The 23544-nt window shown below is 36.9% G+C and overlaps 1 protein-coding gene and 1 long non-coding RNA gene across 2 annotated transcripts; one reads left to right on the plus strand and one right to left on the minus strand.

Annotated features, from left to right (window-relative positions):
* Positions 1-147: 147 nt before the first annotated feature.
* Positions 148-9566, minus strand: LOC122359488. Its single transcript, XR_006252706.1, has 3 exons — positions 9393-9566; positions 7729-7871; positions 148-3875 (listed from the first exon to the last, which is right to left on the minus strand). It is a non-coding gene; the product is annotated as an uncharacterized LOC122359488 (long non-coding RNA).
* On the plus strand, positions 8797-19312 carry gal3st2 (galactose-3-O-sulfotransferase 2). The gene is made up of 5 exons (XM_043259808.1): positions 8797-8966; positions 9094-9320; positions 12423-12533; positions 13547-14192; positions 15432-19312. The coding sequence occupies exons 2-5, from the start codon at positions 9247-9249 to the stop codon at positions 16548-16550; spliced, it is 1950 nt and encodes a 649-aa protein (XP_043115743.1). The 5' UTR covers positions 8797-8966; positions 9094-9246; the 3' UTR covers positions 16551-19312.
* The last annotated feature ends 4232 nt before the right edge of the window (positions 19313-23544 follow it).

Consider the following 23544-nt stretch of genomic DNA (forward strand, 5'->3'; position numbering starts at 1 on the left):
CTATATTGAATTTCATATTAAAAAAATCATTGTCTGACGTTTTATTATTTTATTACAGTAATATATAATGATCATGATCACTGGTAATAACAATGAAAAACTTAAACAAGCTAACAAAAACATAAATGTTATGGTAAGGCAGAGAAATGTGAGGAAAAAAACTGTTAGGGGAAAGAATGACCAAACATAATTTACACAATGTATTCACATAACAATACTAAAATAAGTATTATTATTATAATTAATAATACCAATAATAATATTAATAACTTTATAACTACAGTGTACTTATATTTAAATGAATAATGTAGTACAATGCACTTAATGTGTACAAACATGTTTTTACATTCTACTTATTTTTTGATGTAAATACATAGTAGGTAAGGCCGCCTAATATAAAGTTTGACAATAATAATAACAATAACAACAATAATAATTAGAACTAGATGTAAGACAGTCTCATACTCGCTATAAATGAGAGAGACTTGTTTAATTTACATTGAACTCCAGCAGATGGCGCACTGCGGCTATAAACAAAAACTAACCATCAGTCAAACCGTGCTGGAAGGTCTTTGGTTAATAAACACTCTCTCTTCTCTGTCACTTATTGCCCCCAAACAACAAATGTTTCACAGGAGCTCCAAAGCACATATTGCACACTTCAGCAGAGACAAATGTGTGAATAACACACTCACACAAACACACACACACACACACACACACACACACACACACACCCACCTATGAAAAGAATGTCAAGGGAAAAGAAAATGGTAGTCTCTTTGCTTGGTGTCTGATAACTGCAAATTATAAGTATATAATTACATTCTCCAAGCGTACAGGGACTCAAAAATACTCATTTTTATTCGGAAACCTATTTGAAAATAGTAAATGGTCTTTTACGTTGAATCACATGATTAATACTTCCCACTTAAATTCTTCTTGCCACGACAAATACATTTGGGACTAGTTTTAACATAGATCACTATTATTTTCTTCCCTAATACATTTTTTTGGCAGAAGAAGCACAGAACGTCTGCACCTTTCCTGTATTCAGTCCTCTTAGAAAAATCTGAGCAACCCGGTACATGAAAACTACTGATTACAATTGTGAAGCTTTGTCCATACAAGCCTGTGTTTGCCACTAGATATAAGGCTTTCAAACTCATCACACTCATCCTCTTTCTTGTGAGAGTGTTACTAAATGGCTCAGGAGACTTAATGGAGATTTTCTGTTTGTTATAATGTATTAACAAATGTTTCTATTAAAATTCCTCTGGAAAAGTAAAAACAGTCACAAGTGAGATTGCTGACATACAGAATGAATGCAGATTAATTTAACATAGGTGGTTCAACCTTGGAAAAAATTAAATGAAAAAAGTTGTCTTTTGGTGTCTTATTCAAGTCATCTGACAGTATCTGAGAACATCTGAGCACAGTTTGAGACATTTTTGAGATGTCTCGGAAACTATTTCATTTTTCATTTCATGTTTCAATTTTATAAATAGATTTAATTGCATAGCTGTAAAAGAAACAAGAGATCGGATTGGTGACCACAGGGTAATTTGCATGCAATAGCATGAAAACATATCACTGCGGTGATAACATTGCAGACAAGTACTGGACTAGCATGTGGATGTTATGCAAATAATATTAACCTGCTTCCTAATGTACAATATGCGCATTGCCTGACAAAAACACCTACGAATTCCTGAAGCCAATGAAAACATAAATTTAGTCAGTTGACGTGTCTAAACACACACACACACACACACACACACACACACACACACATACAGAGGCTGGTTTTGTTTTAGCTCCGTTCTACTGTTACTGTGAATCCAGGTCACAACACAGAAGGAACACTGTCCGACTGAGAAAGCGAGAAAGACGGAGACGAAGGGAAAGAGAATAACAAAAACGGGAAACTGGTAGAAAAAAAACGACGGGTGGTCTGAGAGCAGAAGAGAGAATTGAAAGAGAGATCGGAGCAGATAAATGGAATGTAAAGCGATATAAACTTTTTTTTAATAAACATTGTCTGAAGAAAATGTGAGCCCAGCTTCCCCACGTAAAACTCACTGCCACAATGCAAGAAGTGTCGCTGGGAGGTTTTTATTGCGTTGTGGTTGCTTAGGGGGCACTGGGTGGTCGCTTAGGTCAGAAGGGCATCATATTCTAGTCTCTAGTCCCTCCTTCAGTGCAAATTTATAGTCATTTGCCCATTTTATTGTCCACGCCAGCAAGATAACAATCTCCTCACTTCTACACCTGCTCGCAAAACACAACTCTGTATCTTGCTATCTATGCTTTTCACTATCTCGGATAAACGGCAGACCAGTAATCGTTCATTTCTGATGAAGACTAATAGAATTAGAATTTTGCATAGAATTTTGGTATCACTGGGTATGCAAAATATTTGGCTAGACCTTTATTTTGATAGTCCACTTTTGACATTCTGCTTAACTACATGTAGCTTTGTAACTACACGTCAACTACATGTCAACTAATTTTCATTCATTTCTACTACATGTCTACTAGCTCTCAGAGTGGACAGTTAGTGTAGGCTTAGGGTTAGTAAAATAAGTTGACATATATCTGCAAAGTTTCTAATAGTCAGTATGTACTGTATATTGTGGACCCATCAAAATAAAGTGTTAGAAGTCATTAAGCAGACAGTTTACTAATACTCTAATGACTGATAGTTGACATGTAGGTGCAAAGTTACTTACTGTTAGTAGAATGTCTAAAGTGGGCCATCGAAATAAATTTTAACTCTAGATGCATTAAGATATTTAGACTTAGAACGGTGTTTGACGTATTCACATCAAAACTGTGAGCAAAACTATTTGACCACTAAGATTTGACACTTTCTAGACAATTTCTGCAATGATGAAGAATTAAATTTTTTCCACTAAAGGTTATTATATATATATATTTTAAATGTATTTAATTTGTTTATTTTACAAATATAATATGTTTGAATATAATAAATATGTTCTAATTGTTTTTCTTTCAGACATATAGCCATCCATTTGTTTTGAGGTGCTCATAATTCATTCATTATGCAAAGCGAATTAGTTGCTTCACATCTAATTCAATTTTCTATGCAGTTGCAACTAGTGGGCAAAATTTATCAATAAACACTTTTCTTTAATGACTTGTAAGCACAACATTCAGCTCAAGCTTTCCAGCTCAAACATAGCGCTAGCAATTCCAAGGTCGCAGATTTAATTTCTAGGAAAAGCAAGCATTGATAAAATGTAAATATGTTCTTTGAATGCAGTCTAAGTGGATAAAATTGTCTGCCAATTGCATTATTATAAATGTTTATTCTGTCTTTTCCCTCTAGAAGTTGGTGTTGGAGTTTGATTTCCTATCAACAATAAAGACATACTTATTTGAAGACAGAAAAGCTTCACCCCGTCTGAAAGATTTTGTGGTTGTTGCAGCAGCCTTGTGCAACATTTCTTTTTCCCAATTCTGGCAGTGTTGAACATTTCAGGGAGGTCAGTTGCTTGTCAGAGTGTCTGACTTGACTAGCAACGTTTGTACCAAACGCCAATCATGCCAGTCTGTTTGCTGTTCATGAGACAAATTCAGATGCTTGTGCTCGCTGCCTAGAACACATTCTGACATGTTTAAAAGCTACTTAACATTTACTTTCAGGTCTTGTCTTTGAGGAGCAGGATGACTCACATGTTGATGATTAAGAGTCTCTGGCATCGTTCGCGTCTAACATCGCAGGAGCCTGATCTCTAAAGTAGGTTCTTTAAATAGAAATCCAGACGTTGTGATATTCCCAAAAGAGTTAAAATGGGAACGCCGCCTCCTTAGTGACCACTGACACTTTTTCTGATGATGACTCCACTCACCTGATGGAAAGAGAGAGATAGAGAAGGTGAGATAAAAAAGGAAGGTTTGGGGAGTTGTTCTTCTGTAGGGGTCAGGAGGTTTACCGGTCTAAAATTACTAATCCTACTTATTCAGGGCTGTACTAAGTGTTCTGAATATACAGAAATCAAGAAGACATGGAAAAGGACACATTTTCCTTCGAGCAAGTCCCTCTTTAGAATTCACTGGGACTTCATGTGTGTGTTTGCTAGGACCCAGACAGTGCTGCCATTGTTTGAGCATTCAATAAATTGAGTGAATCATCAAGAAAGCATAACAGACCACAAAACACACACACTTAGTCTCTGACTTCATTGCAGTTAAAATGTGAGTCCAATGCCTGCTTCCTTTCACATGCCCACTGCGTGTGCGCGAGAGAAAGCGAGAGCGAGAGAGTTTTTAAGGATAGTTCAACTCTGTTCTGCTTGACTGGGTCTGACTAGTCATTCTGTCATCTACTACATGTAGACAGTACAACACAGAACACTGTGTCTTTTTGTTTGCGTAAGGTACACAGAGAACAGTTGCCTCAGTAACTCCTAGTTTTCACCCATTAATTAGCAGCACCATCGTCTCCCACAAGGAAAACTGTATCGCTAAGAGGTTGCTCGTGTAACATCAAATGAGTTATTTGAAAGAATAGTTGAAATGAAAAACTGCTGAAACGAGAAAAAGCCATTATGTCTGAATCAGGAGAGAAATCTGTGCAGATCAACCAGGCTACAACAGTCCAAACAGTTCTGAACAAATGTGTGTGGATTTTAATGTGAGATGACAAGAGTGATATTGTGGATTATGTGGTCATTTTTTGGTGATGTTTTAAAGTAGTCAGTAGTTTTTGAAAACGTCAATCGATAGACTAAAGTAGAGTTGACTATTTGTGGATTATTGTGATGTTTTTATCAGCTGATTCTAGCGACACCCATTCACTGTAGAGGATATTTTGGTGAGTCATGTAATACTTTTATCCAAATCTGTTCCTAGGAAGAATTCATTTACAGTAGAATGCCCTGAGGATGATTACATTTACATTTCTGGGTCAATTCCTTAATGTGTATATAAGGCTGAATAATCTTGAATAATTTGAAGAAGCGATGTTGAAGTTTGAAGAAGCTACATTTTATAGATGTATTTCTGTTTAAAGTTTTATGAAAGAATGTATCCATTATTCCATATTTGACACATTTATGATTTTTTTCTTTCATCACCTCACCACTACTTCTTTAAAGACAGTACCCCCCCAGCCCCCACCCCCCAACTCACATTGTGCTTCATTTATTCTACTCCTAATTTGTCTAAGATGTTTATTGTTCCATGTCTACCATGTTCCATGTCTAACATTAGGTTTTGAATGGGTCTTTGAATATGTCTAGGTTTTGTATCCAGTTGCTAGTATGGTATGTGAGCATGTTAGTATAAGAAGACTGCAATAAGGAAAAGAGAGATGTAAGGAGGAAAAATAGCTGTTTGAGTTTGTTTAGGAATGTAGACCTAAAAATGGAGAGCTAGACATTCCTGAGCTGGAGCAGCAGCAGTTTGTCAAAAAGGGACGGACAGCATCTGGTTCTCATGGAGAGCAGATTGATGTGGTTCGGCACTTTTACTTATGGGTATTGTAGTCCTTATTGAGTTGTATTTTTGGCTGTGAAGAGAAAAATGAGTTAAAGGAAGTCATAGAATAGTTTCCAAAGTGGTTGAAATGAGAATGGCGTTAACGTGCCAGATCTGCTCTATTTTGTTTAGTTGAGCCGAAAAAATGTTCCTCATTAGATTCCTGTTATGTAGAACGAAGTGCAGAAAACTGATCTCTCTTATTTTATAAGAGGTCTATTTACACGTATTCACTTGCATTGCACATTTTTGTCATGCACATACATGTTTCTCCAAAAAATAAAGATTATTCCAACTATTCTCGTGGTATTTCCAGTTATAATAAGTAGTGATGTTAATTCTATTAATCAGAAAAGTTACGGTACGTGGCAAACAAAACCCGACTGCATATTTCATGCATCGTCAAGTGTTGTTTATGTTCACCTCATTCTTCTTACTCACCCTGTTTTCTGAGAAAATCGGGAATTTTTAGATTCTGTGTGCCCCTCTTTCTGTAATTCATACATTTTCATGAATTCAGTGGTTCTTTTCTGTTTTGTCAGTGGCCATGCATGAGTTAGTGCGAGAGAAAGCAGAGAGAGAGAGAGAGCTGTTGTATAAATCCAGATCTGGTTTCTGAGACTTCTTTTTTTTCTGTATAAAACTTTAAAGGGCTTGTTGCATTATTCACCACTTCAACCGCAGGACACACGCACACACATGCTTACATTGAACTGCCGAGAGCCAGTTTCTTCTTCTGCCTTTGTGTGCGTGTGTGTGTTTTGGTTCACTGAATGTTATAGGTGATATTTGACTTTAATGGCTGTAGTGGGAGAGCGTGTGGTGATTTAACAGGACTTGGGGGAGTATTTGGCTGAGCTCGGTCAGTGTGCTGGATATCATTATGTACTTCTGGCAAGTAGTTATAATGTTGAGTCCCACATGACTGTGAAAGATGGCCTTTAGAATTCCACTAGGATATTCACACGTTCACGGCATGCGCTCACACACTGGCACGAGTAAGCGTTATTGTTACTATTAGTTCAAATCTGAGCTCAGTGAAACTTTACAACCCAGGACCGAGTTTGACATAATCTAATAAGAAAAATGTACCTTACAGGATGATTCGGGAATACACTGTTTATTACAGCAATAAACATGTATTACTTAGAGAGGTCAAAGAGTAAGTAAATTGGAGAAAAAGCAAGGGAGAGAGTGGGAAATATCTGGCTCTTATTTGAGCGTCACTGTTGGATCAGCAAACATCAGGGCCCAGCTGTACTCCCACATTGCTGTGTTAAAACACACACACAATGGAAAAAGAGCCCTGCTTGCCTCAGTTTAAGAGTTTAATACGTGAAACTGTAAATTTTATACACCCATGTAAAACACAAGCTACATATTTACACTTCAACACCAATTACTTGCAACGCAAAAGACAAACAACTGTGTTGATACTTATTTCTAGTGAAGTCTTTTTGCGAATATGGTTGAAAAGTCTGATTATTCACATTATGCTGCCTTTTTTATGTCCTGTAGTATTTGTGTCTTTGTACCCGTTTCAATCTATGCAAGTTATGCTATGTTATGATTTTAATTAAATGATGCTTAGTTGCACAACTGGGTGCAATCAACACAAAATCTTTGTGGGTTTTTGTGTGTGTCTGGGTATGAACCGAAAAACAGAACAGCATATCTTTTTGTAGACATGACCTTCTGTCTCACTCTCTTTCTCATTTTTAATGTGGTAGAATAATTGAATTATTGAACGCCCCCTGTCTCATTCTCAGCTATTTATAGAGAGATGCCCAAGGCAGAATTTTGTATTCAACTATTGTGCTAATGGTAAGCTAACATGTCGTGTCATAATTGCTGCTGTACTGCACATTTTAAACTAGTGTGACTACTTTATATTCATGATTATGTTTTCCCCTGGTTTAATATTGCATTTGCTGCACTGCAAATCACTGCAGTTTTATACTGGTATGCTAGCAGAACGCTTTTTAGAGTGCTTCGCACACCTGGAAAGATTCTGGGAGTAAATAGTTTTGTTAAAAAACGAAACAAACGAATGAAAATTAACGCGATTAACGCTTTTGTTCTGAAAGTTTAGATTAAAGACAGAAACTGCCGCTGCGATACAGTGTGCTGATGCTGAACGGTTACGTGCCAGGGCTTTTTTGCGCAGATGAACAGCATGAAGGAATTCTGTGTGGGCGTCGTATGGTTTGCTGGTTGTCATACTTCCTGTTGGAGCTGTTGCTGTGGCAGCAGAGCTTTCCCAGGCGATTTGGCAGGCATCTCTGTGGCCAAACGATCGATTGGTGGAAAAGTGTCAGCCTGCAGGCTTTTGCTGATGATGTCATCAGTATTGATCCGTCCGTGGGCTGAAACGAAACCAAACAGAAAGCGCTTCCTTTTTTTTATGCATGTAAATGCAATCACAGGGAAGTGTTGAGCAGCGCGGCACAAAGTTGCTTGCACAGTAAACAATATACTAAAATACAAAACGTAAAAAAATATCTTGCTTATTTTATATTCAAAGAGACATACTTTTGCTGACAAAAAATCTTGAAATTTACAATGAAATCAGTAAAAGCATGTTAATTATCGGAAGTCCTGATGAATGATTCATTGATTATAATTGTTTTTTTTTTTCTTATTAGTTAGCTATTTAAAAAAAGAGTGTTTTGTTGTTTAGTGGCACATATATTATGAACATATTGTTTTATTTTATACATGCATGTTTTCCCAAGTGTTTGTAAAAAATAAAAAAAAACACATATAATATATAAAAATATATTTGTTGTACAAAAACAACAAATATATATATATATATATATATATATATATATATATATATATATATATATATATATATATATATATATATATATATATATATATATATATAGCTATAGAATTTATTTGTGAATTTGAATCTGAAATCTGACTTAAAAGAAACTTAAATAAAGACTTTCAGCACTATAAACACTTTCATGATACTTCATGTTTTACTCCATCCTCCTCTTTCGTGTATTCTTGCCTCCTTTTTATACTTGCTGCTCCCCTGGTATTAGTACAGTATCTTTATAGGGCACAAAGATATCTTTGTGCTCCAAGCAGTCAGAAAGCGCTCAGAGTTTCGGCATCAAGTTCCCTCATCAGCGAAGAACAACAAGGGCACATAGAACGGATTATACTTCTTGCTCTCCTGCAATACCATCGGTGCAGACAGAGAGAGAGAGCGAGAGAGAGAGAGAGAGAGAGAGAGAGAGAGAAAGAGAAGGAGGGAGGGAAGACAGGTGTGCTCAGTCTGTAATGAACTCAGTATTATAGGATCACAGTAAGACAGGAATGGATTACGTCTGTTGTCATTAGAATTAACATCATTGCTTGCGTCTTAAATAAACACCAAGCCTCTGAAGGAGCTTTTGGGACTGTTCCTCAAACTTCAAGACGCGGTTTCTACATTCTTTCTTGTAAGGACTACCTTTTCTGTGATGGCTATAATTTTTGCCTCGGGAAGGTCTCTTTATCTGTCACTCGTGCCCTTTTCTCTCCCTCTCTCTCTCTCTCTCTCTCTCTCACTCTCCCTCTCTTCCTCAGAACCAATCCGTTGTTAGCGGGAGGAGTCCCACCAGTGGACCTGAGGGACGGAAACGGTGTTTTACGAGTTCGGCGGAGCGTTTGACGACTCCGAAGGTCCGAGGTCCGGTGGGGGGCTTATCGGGGGTGTCGGCTCCGGTACAAGCGAGCGACATGCTCCCTCCTCAAAGAATCGCGGGCCGAGAGCGGAGAGCGTTTCACTGGCGAACCGCCTCACCGTGGACCACGTAAGTGAACTCCGAACGTCCAATATAGATGCTTTCGCTATTAGTTTTCCCTAAAAAAAGAGACGCACTTACCGCCTTCGTCGCAGAAAATGGTGAGTTTAAGTGACATTTAAACGGCCGCGTCGCCTGGGAGCGCGACAGCGTGTTCCCGCTGGATGCGCGAGCCGCGCTGGATTAATAACGGTCGCTTCTCTTCACCGCGCACGAGCTTGATAAAATATTCCGGCGCGAAGAGCGTGTGACGCGCGCGCTCCTCTTGGATTTCTTCACCGCTTAGCCTAGTTTATTGGGCTTAAAAGAAAGTCTAATTCCGGTCTCGTTCAGTCCGGTTTTGTTTTATTTCTTACTCACTTAACACTTACTATACACAGTTCCCAAATTCGCGGAAAAGTTCAGTGTTATTTGATGTTCTAGTTTAATTTTCTTTACTGTATTTAATCATTTTAATCAGTTATGTGTTTGTATAGGTCTATATTCCCTATGCTTTCCCATATCAACCAGGCTAAAGTTCTGCTATAGATTTTCAGTCTATTCATTTATGTCTGCTTGAAAGAAAACAGTTCAGCTGTACTAGGTCAGTCTTTACATTAAAGGGATCATGTTACTTTTGGTTTACATTAGCAAGTGCATTAGCCTGTACTTTAAAATTGCAAAAGATACTTGAGACACCATTTGCTGCTAAGATCACCCAACTCTCTAGAGAACTTCTAAACCCTTTCAAAAAGGGTAGCTCTTTGAGGAACTTGGAAGATAAAACCGATTTAAGCTCCTCTTATACTGAAATCTATAGACTGTCAATGGCTGCTCCGGTATCCTCTTGATGCAGGTAGATTTTGAAGCACTTGAAACGGGTATTGAGTATTGAAGTTCCCAAAACAATAGTATACAAAAGGTGCTTGGAGGTTCACCAGAAATCTCACGTTACTCAAGTAAATTGCCTAATTACTTAAAGTAACACAGACACTGTAATGTAAAGCGTTACATTTCATTGTTTACTGTTTATTTATTAATGATATCCAATACTCCATTGCGCAATTAAAGCTAAAGCAATGTTTTAGATGCATGTAAAGGCTGTTGCAGCAACCAGCCAGATGTTTGTGTTGGATGCTAAAGCTGGTTGTGGTCCATGGATGCACGAAATGTTATACTGGTTCATGCATTCAGCCTCTATCTCACTTAAAGAGTCCGTAATTCTATTGTGGAGAACTGGGATGAATGTGGGTTTTGTGTGCATACGTGTTATAAACGTGACAAGAGAAAAAGTTTATCTCCCTATTCCAGATGTTTCTGTGGCCTGAGGGAACGTACAAACTTTTGTTAGAGTTAAAATGTTTCCCTCATGTTTTCATGTGCTTCTCTCTATGTGACCACAGCCTTCACCAAATCCGATGTACTTGCAAAAATAGAATTAATTAGTTAAATGTGACAATACTAAAGTCTTTATGTGCCCTCCAATCCATATAAAACGTTTTTACAATGCACCTCATGAGTTCATATAATTTTTCAGAGAGATAAACGCAGCCTGTTCTTATTAAAGGAGTTCAGGCATGCCGGAAAATTGCTTAAAGATGTTTACCTCACGCCTTTATTCATCTTTTGATAAATTAAATGCAGACTTCCATTTCGAACTCAATTTCATGCAAGTCAATATGGTTCTCATAAAGCATTGTTTCGCCACAAAATATGTTTAGCTTTGTAACCTTGACTGTATTCATCGCGAAGCGCACTTGTGGATGCTTAAACGGGATCCTATTTAGACAACGCAATTTAATTTAAACCCACGCATCTTTTAAACTGGATCTCCTGTGCTTTGCGCTGAAGACGCAAAGTAAATTAGGCAAAGGGGTAGTCATTTGCAACAAACTATGTGAAGTAAATCACATTTTAGAATACGTAAATGAAGCTGCCAAAGCCTGCTAACGCACTACGAGCAAGGCTTTCTATTGCCCGACTATGATTTGTGCTGTCTTTTGTGAATTGACTTGGATGTTAAACAGTTCTGCTGAAGTTTTTGAACTTCAAGACTGCTGTTTCAGCACTAGTGGTTTCCTTGGTCTGAAGAAAAACATTCTGTGCGACTTTGACATTGACAGCCGCGGTCTAATTTTAACCTGGAAGATGACTGTCTGTAATTCATTTATGCTGATCTGTAACATGACTCAAACCAAGCGATTTATGCTGTGGCCAAATAAAAACACAAGATCGAGAGAAAAAGAGAAGGCGGAGAGAATCGGATTGCTTAAACTAAACTGAAGCCACCCGGATTGCAGTGGAAATCAAATACTCATGAACTCTCTTACCTGCAAGGTGAAACCCAGCTAAAGGACTAACCAGTGCATGGGAAACAAACCTGCCCGCTTTTAATATGTATGCGGATATATAGCATGACAAAGCGTTATCATTGGTGTGTGTGTAAATATATAAATAATATCATTTTTTTAATAGTTATTTAATATTAATCCACATTTTACTTATTCGTCTACGACAATAAGACTGCATTTATTTAATCAAAAATACTTTTGTCTTTTATATGTTTTTATATATATAATAAAAAGTAGTTGGTTTGAGCTGAATTCTTCACAGAAATCTTTCTAATACGCTGATTTGCTGCTCAAGATTTTTTATTATTATCAGTATTATTATCAAAAAGTTTTCCCATTTTTAAAAATGTGTTACATTTTAAATGCCTTTACATCATACAGACATGCTTTCTCTCTGTTTTCCCCATTTTCGTGATATTTCAGTGCCATAAGACTATATAAGCGCACCTGTTTTCAACAGTGACTCTAACTTGCCATTTAGCTGCTCTTTAACCAAAGTGTTATGCTACACTAAATGCCGAAAACTCCTTCACCGCTGATCCTTGGGGTAAATGTCATACTCAAAGGCACAATTGTTATTTGGTTCTTAATAACAGGGATTACAGATGACTGCACAATGTTTGCATCACTGAACACAATGGTCAGGTAGTCACCACATGATCTCCCACGCTGCTTACGTTCCCCAATTTACGCTCGACCTTATCGTTTTTTACAGCTATTACGCACATGCGCGTATATCGCTTACATGAACTTTTTCTTTCTGAACTGTGTGTGTTTACAGGTGCGTGAGAGTGGCGTGTTGCAGTCGCTTGCGCTTTATGTGGTTTGCTCTGATGGTCCTGACGGTTCTCTGCGTGGCGCTGCAGATGCTGGGAGTCGTCCGACAGGCCAGGTTGAACATATTTAACAAATAACTCATGGTCGACTACACATAGAAAATTATAAACATACCGAGAAAGACTTTCAACTTAGAAAAACAGCTTGCATCAGACTATTTGAATTAAAGGGAAAAACGTATGCATACACACACACACAAATTTATTATGAACATGATAAGAATGATAAGCACGTGTATTATATTATATTATTTTATACTACATTAGATTATATTGAATTAGATTATAAACATTGAGACATAAACATTTTTAGGTTGTTACAGGTTTCATTAAATAGTATTCCCATTGCCATTACCATAAGTTAAAAGAGGTTTTGAAGTATTATAAACATATAAATTATATAAAGTTATATTATAAACATATTATATAGAAAAAATGTTAAACATAAAACAGCTTTTGTAATGGAAATAACTTGATAAAAATACTTAATATAAACTATTATAAAAAGTATTATAAATCTGTATTTATGTAACATGGATATTATTATATTTAATTTAATTAAAATATATTATTATATTATATTATTTAGTGTTGTAAAGCAATTATTAATATTAAAAAAGTTTTTGTTTGCATATGTACATATGTGCGTGTACACTGTGTATATTTATTATGTATATATAAATACACACAAATACAGCATATAATTAAAAAATATCTATTTAAATGTATTTATTTATGTTCATAAAATGTTATATATATTATGTTATGTGTATATATATTTATATTTATGTGTGTGTGTGTGTGTATATATATATATATATATATATATATATATATATATAAACAATGTTTTTGCATGTGTGTGTATTTATATATACATAATAAATATATACAGTACATACAGATAAATATATACAGTACATACAGTATACATTTTTAATACTGACTATTAATCACGATTGATCATATGACTGTACTAATTATATTATTAAATACAGATGGAGACTTTTCAAATCAGATTTATGTTGGTTCCATAAGGTCAGCATCTAAAATGTTCTCTCTTTCTCAGGAGCGCCAAGGTTTTGAAACTTGTCAGTGAGCAGCTGGTCAGAATGCCTGCAGAGATCCACAGGCCAATAAAGCGCAATGACTGGGAAAACATTTGGTCTGTCTCAGCAGCTATTGCTGAAGAACCAGTGGACCAGCATCCTTTCATACAGAGAAGAGACGAGAGCGAAAACACTCGTTCAGAAGAGGGAAGAGACCGAGTCTTGGAGGATACAAGAAAACAGCTTACTAGTACCACCGAAGCAGCTCCGCCAATAGAGACGAACAAACTCTGGCTTGGCCAAGAATTCCCAAACCAGCCACGTAGACCAGCTTACCCCCAAAAGACCCCAAAAATTAAAAAACAACCACACACTGATGAAATTAATAGATATACAGTAAAATCACGAGCCGACAACACTGCCACGTGTCATCCCAAAAACCACATTGTCTTCCTCAAGACGCACAAGACTGCCAGCAGCACTATACTGAATATTCTCTATCGTTATGGGGAAAGCCATAACCTGACTTTTGCCTTGCCGCTGAACATGCACAGCCAGTTATTTTACCCAGCATTCTTTGCAGCGCACTTTGTGGAGGGTGTCAGGACTCGCAGTGTGAAGGAGTTCCACATCCTGTGCAATCATATGAGATTCAGCTCACTAGAGGTCAGTCCGAGACGAGAGCACAGTACCTGTACTGTTGTACCAAAGCATGCATCTGAAAGCAGTTGTTTTGCACGATTGGATGAATAATAGAATATTCATGACATAAAGTCAAGACACTGCAGGCACAATATTATGCTAACTCTCACACAATTTTGAGATTTTGGACTTTAAGCTACCACGTCTTCTTTCAATCTAGTGGATAGAAAACATCCAAAATACCCCTTTTGATACACTTTATTTATTTGTGTCTGCAGATTTCAGCTACAGTACATATCTTTATAGGCCATTTTCTCAAAACGAGTTTTCTCATGTACTGAGCCAGAAATCTCCATCTCAGAAGCCTTTACCAAACCCATTTTATTACTATCTATATTGTGTTGTATCTATAAGCTTCGTTGTTCATATATCATTCTCCTGATTTAAATTACACTTTAGCCCTACTACCAGTGAAAACTTTTTTTTCCCTGGTTGTTGACAGCGTTTACTGATTTATAGCGTGATATAATCAGATATCCTAAATTACCTCTGTAAAACCCTTTATCTCTAATACAGCATGTCACCAAAATGAAACAAGCAATTTGAACCAAGCTTTATACAGTTTTCAGATTTCCGTTCTGCAAAGGTATGCGAATGCATGTATATTTAATTATATAATGCACTATTTGCAGATTTAAATAGCGTTTCAGTAGACTTGTGATACAAAACAATTGTCTTAATGTACTGGGATTAATCAACTAGTGATATATTAGTTAATGATGCTTGTATATTAGTGATGCATATTAACAGACTGCAAAGAAAAGATAATGCTTTTTTCTAATTTATTAATTGTTCTGTATTTATAATGTTGTACTTATTTGCCCTTATTTATAATTGCATATACCAATATGTTCACAACTTTATCATCAACTTTAACTCTAGTGTGAAAGCAATCCTAGATATGCGCAGGCCACTTAGCAAGCACATAAATCATTTGATACAACTGACTATTTTCAAGAGGAAGACGAAGAGCCCGGCGCTAGATGAAAGTAGGCAGGTGCAGATCTGAATGATTTAGATGACATTTCCACTGATTGCATGTAGATTGCATTCTGAATCAAACTCCAGTTGAGCGGAAAGTGTTTATGATTCTGAAACAAAGAACAAGAGGTCAAATTTTTATCGACTTGTACTTAAACAGTGATCGAAATATGAATGAAATATGTTAGTCATAAGCTCATATTGTCTTTTTCTGACTTGCAGGTGAGGAAAGTGATGCCCAAAGACACATTCTATTTTTCCATTCTTCGGAATCCAGTGGCGATGATGGAATCCCTGTTTGTTTACTACAAAGCGATCCCGGCTTTCCGTGCTGTCAGGAGCCTTGAGGAGTTCCTGATCCAGGGCGGGCGGAGCTACAACGCCTCTGTGCCTAATAACCACTATGCACGTAACATTTTGACCTTCGACTTCGGTCTGGATAACACAGCCCCCGAGAACGGCACCGATCTGGACAGACGCAGCGCCGAGGTCATCGCCGCCATGGAACGCGACTTTCCGCTAATCCTAATCTCGGAGTATTTTGACGAATCGCTGGTGCTTCTAAAACACGTCCTCTGCTGGTCACTGGACGACGTTTCGTCGTTTCGCCTCAATAGTCGCAGTGAACGCTCTCGCAGGCCCCTGAGCGCAGAGACCGCAGAGCGCGTCAAAGAGTGGAATTCGCTAGACTGGCGATTATACCAGCACTTTAACGCAACGTTCTGGAAACGCATAGACTCCACACTTGGGCGGACGAAGCTCCGGCAGGAAATAGAGCTTCTGAGGACAAAGAGGAGGAACCTTGAGCGAATGTGTCTTCAGGAAGGAGGGGCAGTAGATCCTGCGCAGGTCCAGGATTCATCGCTGAAGCCGTTTCAGTACGGCGCGGCGGTCATTCAAGGTTATAACCTCCGACAGGAGTTAAATAATGACACTCGTCGGCTTTGTCAGAGGTTGATTACGCCTGAACTACAGTACACCTCAGCTTTGTACGCCAAACAGTTCCCTCAGCTGGCAGCCGCCCGTGCCGCCGCGGCAAAAAAGATTGCGGCTTCCAGAAACGCTGCAACGCACAGAGCCGTTAAGCGCAACGTTGAGACGTACGTTCACACAGCAATGTCGAACAATACCTCGCATAACAATAAAAATAAAGCCATCGTGGATGAACATAGCTTACACATTTTAACTAAATCTGTTACTCATCGTGGGAGGCAAAGCAATTTCGATGTAACCAAACAGTATAATAAAATAAAAAGAAACTCGCATAAACACACCGCACAAAAACACTTTATAAACTCAAACGTACATAAGGAATCGCAAGAGCCTGGTTTTTTGAGATGAGTTTATCAACTCATAACAGAAATGGTTAACTAGTCAGAAATGAATGCATTAAAAGATTTGGCTGGCAAAAAAATCTATGCTGTTCAAACTGCCTAGTGCTACGAAAGCAAGCAGTTTTCTGTTGGTGAATGCAGTAAATTCGGGTTATCAGCTTGAAAAAGAGGGAACGTTTTCGCCCTCGCTGACTCCCGATTAGGGTTGGGTTTCCTTTGTATTCCAATTCTGATTCGGCTTATTGATTCCGATTCATATTTCCCAGTTTCGATTCAACGTTTAGAAAGCGAACATATTTTATTCCGTGTCCTTTCGCGGAACATTGCTGCTGAACAGGAACAAAAATCTGCATAAAACTGAAGTTGATTAACAGCTGTTTGTCTGTAAAATAGAGCCGCACGATTCTGGATTCGAGGGTTTGAATTCTCTCACAATAGGTGGAATTTAAATTAAGTATCCGATTCTGGAATTGATTTTCAATTCCTAAAACTTCTCTTCATTATATTTGAACTTACTGGATTCGGCCAGTGAAATTTTACTGAGCAATGCTTAACGTGACCGTATGATTTATATTTATTTTTACAATGTTTTTAGCTCCATCACAGCCCGATTTTATACAGATTTAAAGCATTGGCATCCAGTGAGCAATGTTTCCGCGTCTCTTTTGCTTTCCTCCGGTGCTCAATCGCTGCAGTAAAAGAAGTCATAATTTTACCTGAATTGCAAATTTGAGTTTGCTGTCTGGGTCCAATGTGATGCAACAAAAAGAAATGTTTTGCTATGTAGCTCTCACGAACTGCTTGTAATAATCAGCGTACAATATAATGGGACCAGCGTAGTCTGATTCACGAATGAATGACTCTTACGAGCTGGTTCTTTTTGTGAATCGAAAATATATGGGACGACAAACCGTTGACTCCCATGACGAGATGGTTATTTTTAGTCAATCAAAAGCATATATCGAGACCAGTGTAGCTCAGTAAATGGGGAAAATGCTTTTATGAGCAGGTGCAGTTTAGCAAATCAAAAACATACTTACCGACCATATAATAAGTTGTTCAGAAAAGAAAAAAGGCTTATGCCAGTATCATCGACAATGTCCATACGACAGCGTTTTGTTAAAGATAGCCTTTTTTTTTTAAAATGGGCTCCAATAAACAATATTTGTTAGGAATGGTAGCCTATTATCAAAGTTTTGATTAAAATATCGTGTCTCCTATTAATGTATTTCTGCTTTACCCTCCAGCAAAACCAATGATACTTAATGCACCTGATCATTTGACCCTTAAAATGTTATAGGCTATGATTATAGTTTGAGACAATAATAATCAAGTGTGATTCATCGTCTTAGAAGACTAAGTAATGTCTCATTTACCTTGTTTGCACTATCTCTTCTCACATAAATCGTCTCGTTTTTATGAAAACGATTTGCCATTTGTACACCATAAGAGGCTTATTGCGCCCGTTCGGCCGTGTTTTGTGTTTTGGAAAACGCAAAGCTTTCTGCTCAATATGTCTAAGCTATTTCACTAAAACTAATGGTTCGAGTTTCCAATGTGAGTCAGAAGTTTATATAACATGGATAAAGCGCATGTTTGGCCTCTGCAAAAGCACAGATCGGGCTCAGCTAGGTTTTTTTGTCATAACGCTAATTGAAAATTGACCTATACAGCAGCATTGTGAATAACTCTTTTCATAATAGGCATGAACTTTGTAAATCCAGCTATTTATTTTTGCGCCGTGTGTCTTTTTCAATTTGATTTGTTGTTAAATGTCACTGGGGGAAAAGTGGAAAATATGTCAGTGGCATTTTCAGAGACGTGAATCAGAGCCTAATGCTGTTCGCTTTTTGAAATGGCTATTTCTGACACTCCAGCATTTGAAATGCAGCGGCCTCTGAAAGTATTCAGGAGCTGTGGACACGCAAATAAAGTTTGCTAGTGCTGCGGCATAGTTGAGTTGTTGGCTCAGGTTTGAATCTGACCTGGTTCATGTCCTGATCCCGTTTTATCTTACCTATCTGCATTCTGCTGTCCTATAAATAACGACGAAATGCCCTAAAACAAAACGATTTACAAACAGAACGTATGAACTTCATTGCATCAGATAAACACATCGAACCAGGTGAAATCAACAGACAAAACCTATTCGAATTGATGTTAATGTGATGTAGTGCACTATGAACGAGTCTGAAAATCCAAATAATTTGGTTGATTCTATTATTTAAAGCCTAATAAATGTCATTTCACACGATAATTTAGCTGAAAAGTGAGTTTTCTTGAAAACGAACACTACTTGGATCGCTGTTTTATTATGCAGCGCAATGACAAAGTGCGGTGTAAGTGTTTAAGTATTTAATGGAGCCTCTTTTTCTCACAAGCGCAACCCTAATTAATGTAAACGTTCTGTATCGTGACGGATCGAATGCGATGGCCATCTACAAAACCAGTCTGGTGATTCAATGCATTATTGAGGCCAGTCTGAATGAAGAAAGTAGCCCGTCTCAATTAAGAAAGCAGACTTGTGCTGAGGGCTAATGCTGATTTGTCAAGTTTTACCAGCCTTACCGAGACTCTGAAAGACCTGGAACTTGACCATTATCCAAAATGACCTAGGAGCCTTCGGAAAAGATCCTCTGAACCAGAGCTTTAATCTAAAGTTGGCGTCGATGTTAGAGAGCAATACACTGCGTGAGGCACCTTATTTCAAATCTCTGAAAGCTACAAGATATATGTTTCGTATTTATTAATAAAAGATGATTCTCTGGTGATGGTTGTCTTCTTTGTGCAAAGCAAGCACGAAACGCGTGCCCCGAGGTCACATATTTTCTAGTGGAATGAGTTTTGCGGCACAGGTTGAGAATCAAACCCATGGTCTTGTGTAACATGTGGATTTGTCGCTCACCCAAAAGCCAAAGAGCAGAGGAGCCGCTGTGTTTGAAGGTTAGATGTTTTTCATCAGTGTTGTTAAAAGAATGCGTTTGGACAGACTTGAAAGACTTTTTTAATCATCTTGGATTTTAGTATGGAGATCTGAATTGTAATTAAAAAAACTTTCATCTGCTACATAAAAAAAACTATTTTCATTGACTTCAATCACCAAATTGGCTCTATTAGACAAATTGATGTTTAAAACAAACAGCAGCAGTTAAATGAACAAATAGTCACTTTTACAGGCTAGTTTTTAGCTAAATCTTTATTTAAATTTTAATTAAAAATAATTATACATTGGATATGGGTGTCTTATTTTGAAATTGCTGTGAAACATTTTAAAATTAATCATTCATTCATGAGTCCATGTAGTAGTGGAGTTCGTACACTTTAAGATTGCACTGAAAGGAAAATCAACAACAAAAAGATTTATTTATATTTTAATAATTTATATTAGAATATATATATATATATATATATATATATATATATATATATATATATATATATATATATATATATATATATATATATATATACTCACACAGTTTGAAAACTTCTGTGCATCAGAATTATAGGTGAACTTTTATTTTGTGTTTGGGAGTGTTTGTGGCAATAATAATATAAAATAGAATAAAATAACAACAACTGCAGCAATAATAATAATATTTTTAAATAAATGTATAATTATTATTAGTAATAATATTTTTCAAAACACTGTTTACATGATAAAAACTGAATCTGTCAATAACCATGCTTAGGTGAAACTTTTATTTTGTGTTTGTGGCAATAATAATATAAAATAGAATAAAATAACAGCAACTGCAGCACTACTACTACTACTACTAATAATAATAATAATTTTAAATAAATGTATAATTATTATTAATAATATTTTTAAAACACTGTTTACTGAATTGCATCTGTCAATAACCATGCCTAGGTGAAACTTTTATTTTGTGTTTGAGGGACTGTCTCCCTCTTGTGGAACCATTTGAAGGCACTTTAACACGCTGAGCAACAGAAGAAGCTGCTCGTGGCTCCTCTCCAAACAAACTGAGAGCTGAGGATGCATCTACAGATCCAGCTGGAGATGAATCGGTTGGACAGGTGCTGGTGAGCAACTTACCATATATTACATAGAAAACAAAAACGTGTTGTGCAAAAAGTAGGCTAGTTACCACAAAACGTAAAACCTCTCAGGCCTGTCAGAACCCTATATGCGTTTACCATGTTACTGGACAACGATGTATTTATTTTTTAAACGTGACAATTAAGTTTGATGTGGAGCATAAGAATATGTCGAGTACGTAAATAGTGCAGACAGGAAACTTTTGTGTTTTGAGCCAAATTATTCAAACGAACGAGGCAAAAAGTTGGTTGTCTTGTCTGTTTTGGGATTCATAATGCAATGTGAACTTTTCAAGACAGCAGTTTTTTTTCTGCGTAATCCCTGCTTTCATAAAACGTGAAATTCTTTCATGTTTCTCCTTTTGATCATTCCACAATTGACAGAGAAGAGCAGAACTGATTACGCGCATTCAAAGCAAGGGCGAGGCTGATGTTGTAACGATTGCCAGACTAGAAAGTTGGAGAGGGTTTAAGATTTGAAAACTTTTTCTTTTATTTGTCATAATTACAAGTTTCACCCTCCCACGGTGTCTCCGGCATCCTCAGCCGGCTCTGAAACGCCCACACCATCCGCGCTAATGCAGTCGTTAGTGTCAGAGCTTCAGCGTGAATCATGAGACCCGGAAAGCGTACGCGTTCACGTTACACTGACAGACAGTCGGAAAACCAAACAATCCGTTCTGAGAGTGTAACCATAACACGGTTAAGCGTTAGTGTTGACGGTGAGAGACCGGAGGGGTTGCAATCCGGTGCAACGCTCACCTTAAAAAGACCGTTTAATTCGTCCACGTGACCTGCGTTTCTTCCGCGTTTTTCGTCGAAACCGCAGCCTCGCGGCAAATCGTGACAGAATTGAGTTGTATTTAAAGGAATAGTTCACCGACGTACCTTGGAAGAATAAAAGTAAATAAAATAAAAGTAAACATTTTAAAACGGCAATACATTTATTATTTTTTTAAATATTATTTATTAAAATAAATGTTCACCCCTTTATTTTAATATTTCACCCCTCTTTCCCCAGATACCCACTTATAATTGGACAACTACACTGGACAATATTGCACTAGTCACTTTACATTGGACATTCACACAGCCACTTTATATTTTATACTTAATAATAGGTTTAAATATAGTATAAAATATACTTTTGTACACTTCTTGATATATATATATATATATATATATATATATATATATATATATATATATATATATATATATATATATATATATATATATATATATATATAATTTTGTTTTCTATTCGTACGCTGGACGGTTGTAAAAAAACATTTCACTGCATGTATGTGTATGTGACAAATAATATTTGAATTTGATTTATTAATCATCATTTATCACATCCAAAATAAAAAAAAAATTATGCATGCATAAATACACACGCGTATGCATAAGCGAGAAAATACTTATATTTGCGCATTTATGTGATATGAATGCATGCGTAATGTAAATGTGCACGCGCACACATTACGCGAACAATTCATTCGACAGCGCTCGTTATTTTTATTGTGTGTGCATTTCATACGCGCGGCCACGGATCTTCACGTTGGCCCCTGAGCACCTCTGTCTTCAGCATCTTCAGCGTGGAGAGGGACGTTAACGAGCACGTGTCAAGCGTCTCTTTACGAGGTTCATTGTTCGTGAGGTTATGTAGCCGTCGCGATGACGTCTGATGAAACTCCACACGTCAGACATCACGACTCACAAGATCGGCGGTGATTTATTTATGGTTACACGCAGCGTTAAGGCTGGTTAAGTGTGTCGCGAGCGATTTATTGTGAACGCTAGTCCGGATTTGCTCAGAACCAAGCTAATAATAACAGCCATATTCATCTGAATCCGAGAAAAGCACAAGTCCGCAGCACGAAGGGGAGTGGATTCAAACCAAAATGTAACAAGATGTACCACAGAAGAAAGGGAGTATTTAACTGCTCTTTAATTGCTGGAAAATGTAGAACAGATGGGCTGTGACTGAACCAATGAATCTTTAGCGAGTCTTAAAAGAGCGCCCTCTACTGGCTGACACAAGTATTTAATTTTAATATTTGTTTTAATAAGTTTTTTGTTCATTTTCTTAACATGCTAAATAACCTTTTTTTTATATATATATATATATATATATATATATATATATATATATATATATATATATATATATATATATATACACACACACACAATAAAAGGGGTTATTATATATTTAAATAAAAATAATAATATAAAATAAAAAAATATTTATTTTTATTTTATATATTTATTTTATTTAAATATTTTATTTTATTTTATATATTTCTATTTAAATGTTTTTTATTTTATATATTTATTTAAATATAAAATAAAATATTTTATTTTATATATTTTTATTTAAATGTTTTTTTATTTTATATATTTATTTTTGTTTAAATGTTTGTTTGTTTTTAATCTGAACTTATTTAATGATCGCCGTTAGCTGGCTGCGAGTAGACCGTGATCTCGTCTTAGATCATAAGCCGAGACCCAGACCAGGACTCTGCTGTAAGTAATGAGACCCCGAGGCAGATGAAGCCCGGGTTAATGTAGTTTCAGCATACGGTCGCGGTCTCCGGGCCGGTGGTTAGGACTCCAGCTCTGCCGTATGATTATTTTAAGAGCTTCACCAGGTTTTCAGTACCTGCAGGCAAAGGCGTTCACAAGAGGGAACCCGGGGGTCAGGGTTTGACGGGTTAGCATGGCCCGGTTAGCCTCTGCTAGCAGATGTCGTAGCTGCACCATCTGGCAACAAAAACATCTTTCTTCATTCACTGACAGCCTTTCAGAAGGAGCTGTGTGTTCTGGCGGAATAGAGTTTCATGTGGGCAACCTACGGATTGCAATTGTTACGTTGTATTAAAATAGAAGTTTTCAGCCCAAAAAATTTTTCAAAAATGTGCTAAATATAAGCA

The sequence above is a fragment of the Puntigrus tetrazona genome, chromosome 15 (genome assembly GCF_018831695.1).
Source record: "Puntigrus tetrazona isolate hp1 chromosome 15, ASM1883169v1, whole genome shotgun sequence".
Lineage (NCBI taxonomy): Eukaryota > Metazoa > Chordata > Actinopteri > Cypriniformes > Cyprinidae > Puntigrus > Puntigrus tetrazona.

Coding starts and splice junctions, on each gene's coding strand:
- gal3st2 (XM_043259808.1), top strand. CDS start 9,247: ATGCTCCCTCCTCAAAGAATCGCGGGCCGAGAGCGGAGAGCGTTTCAC. Junction 9,321..12,422: donor ACCGCCTCACCGTGGACCAC/GTAAGTGAACTC, acceptor GTGTGTTTACAG/GTGCGTGAGAGTGGCGTGTT. Junction 12,534..13,546: donor GGAGTCGTCCGACAGGCCAG/GTTGAACATATT, acceptor TCTCTTTCTCAG/GAGCGCCAAGGTTTTGAAAC.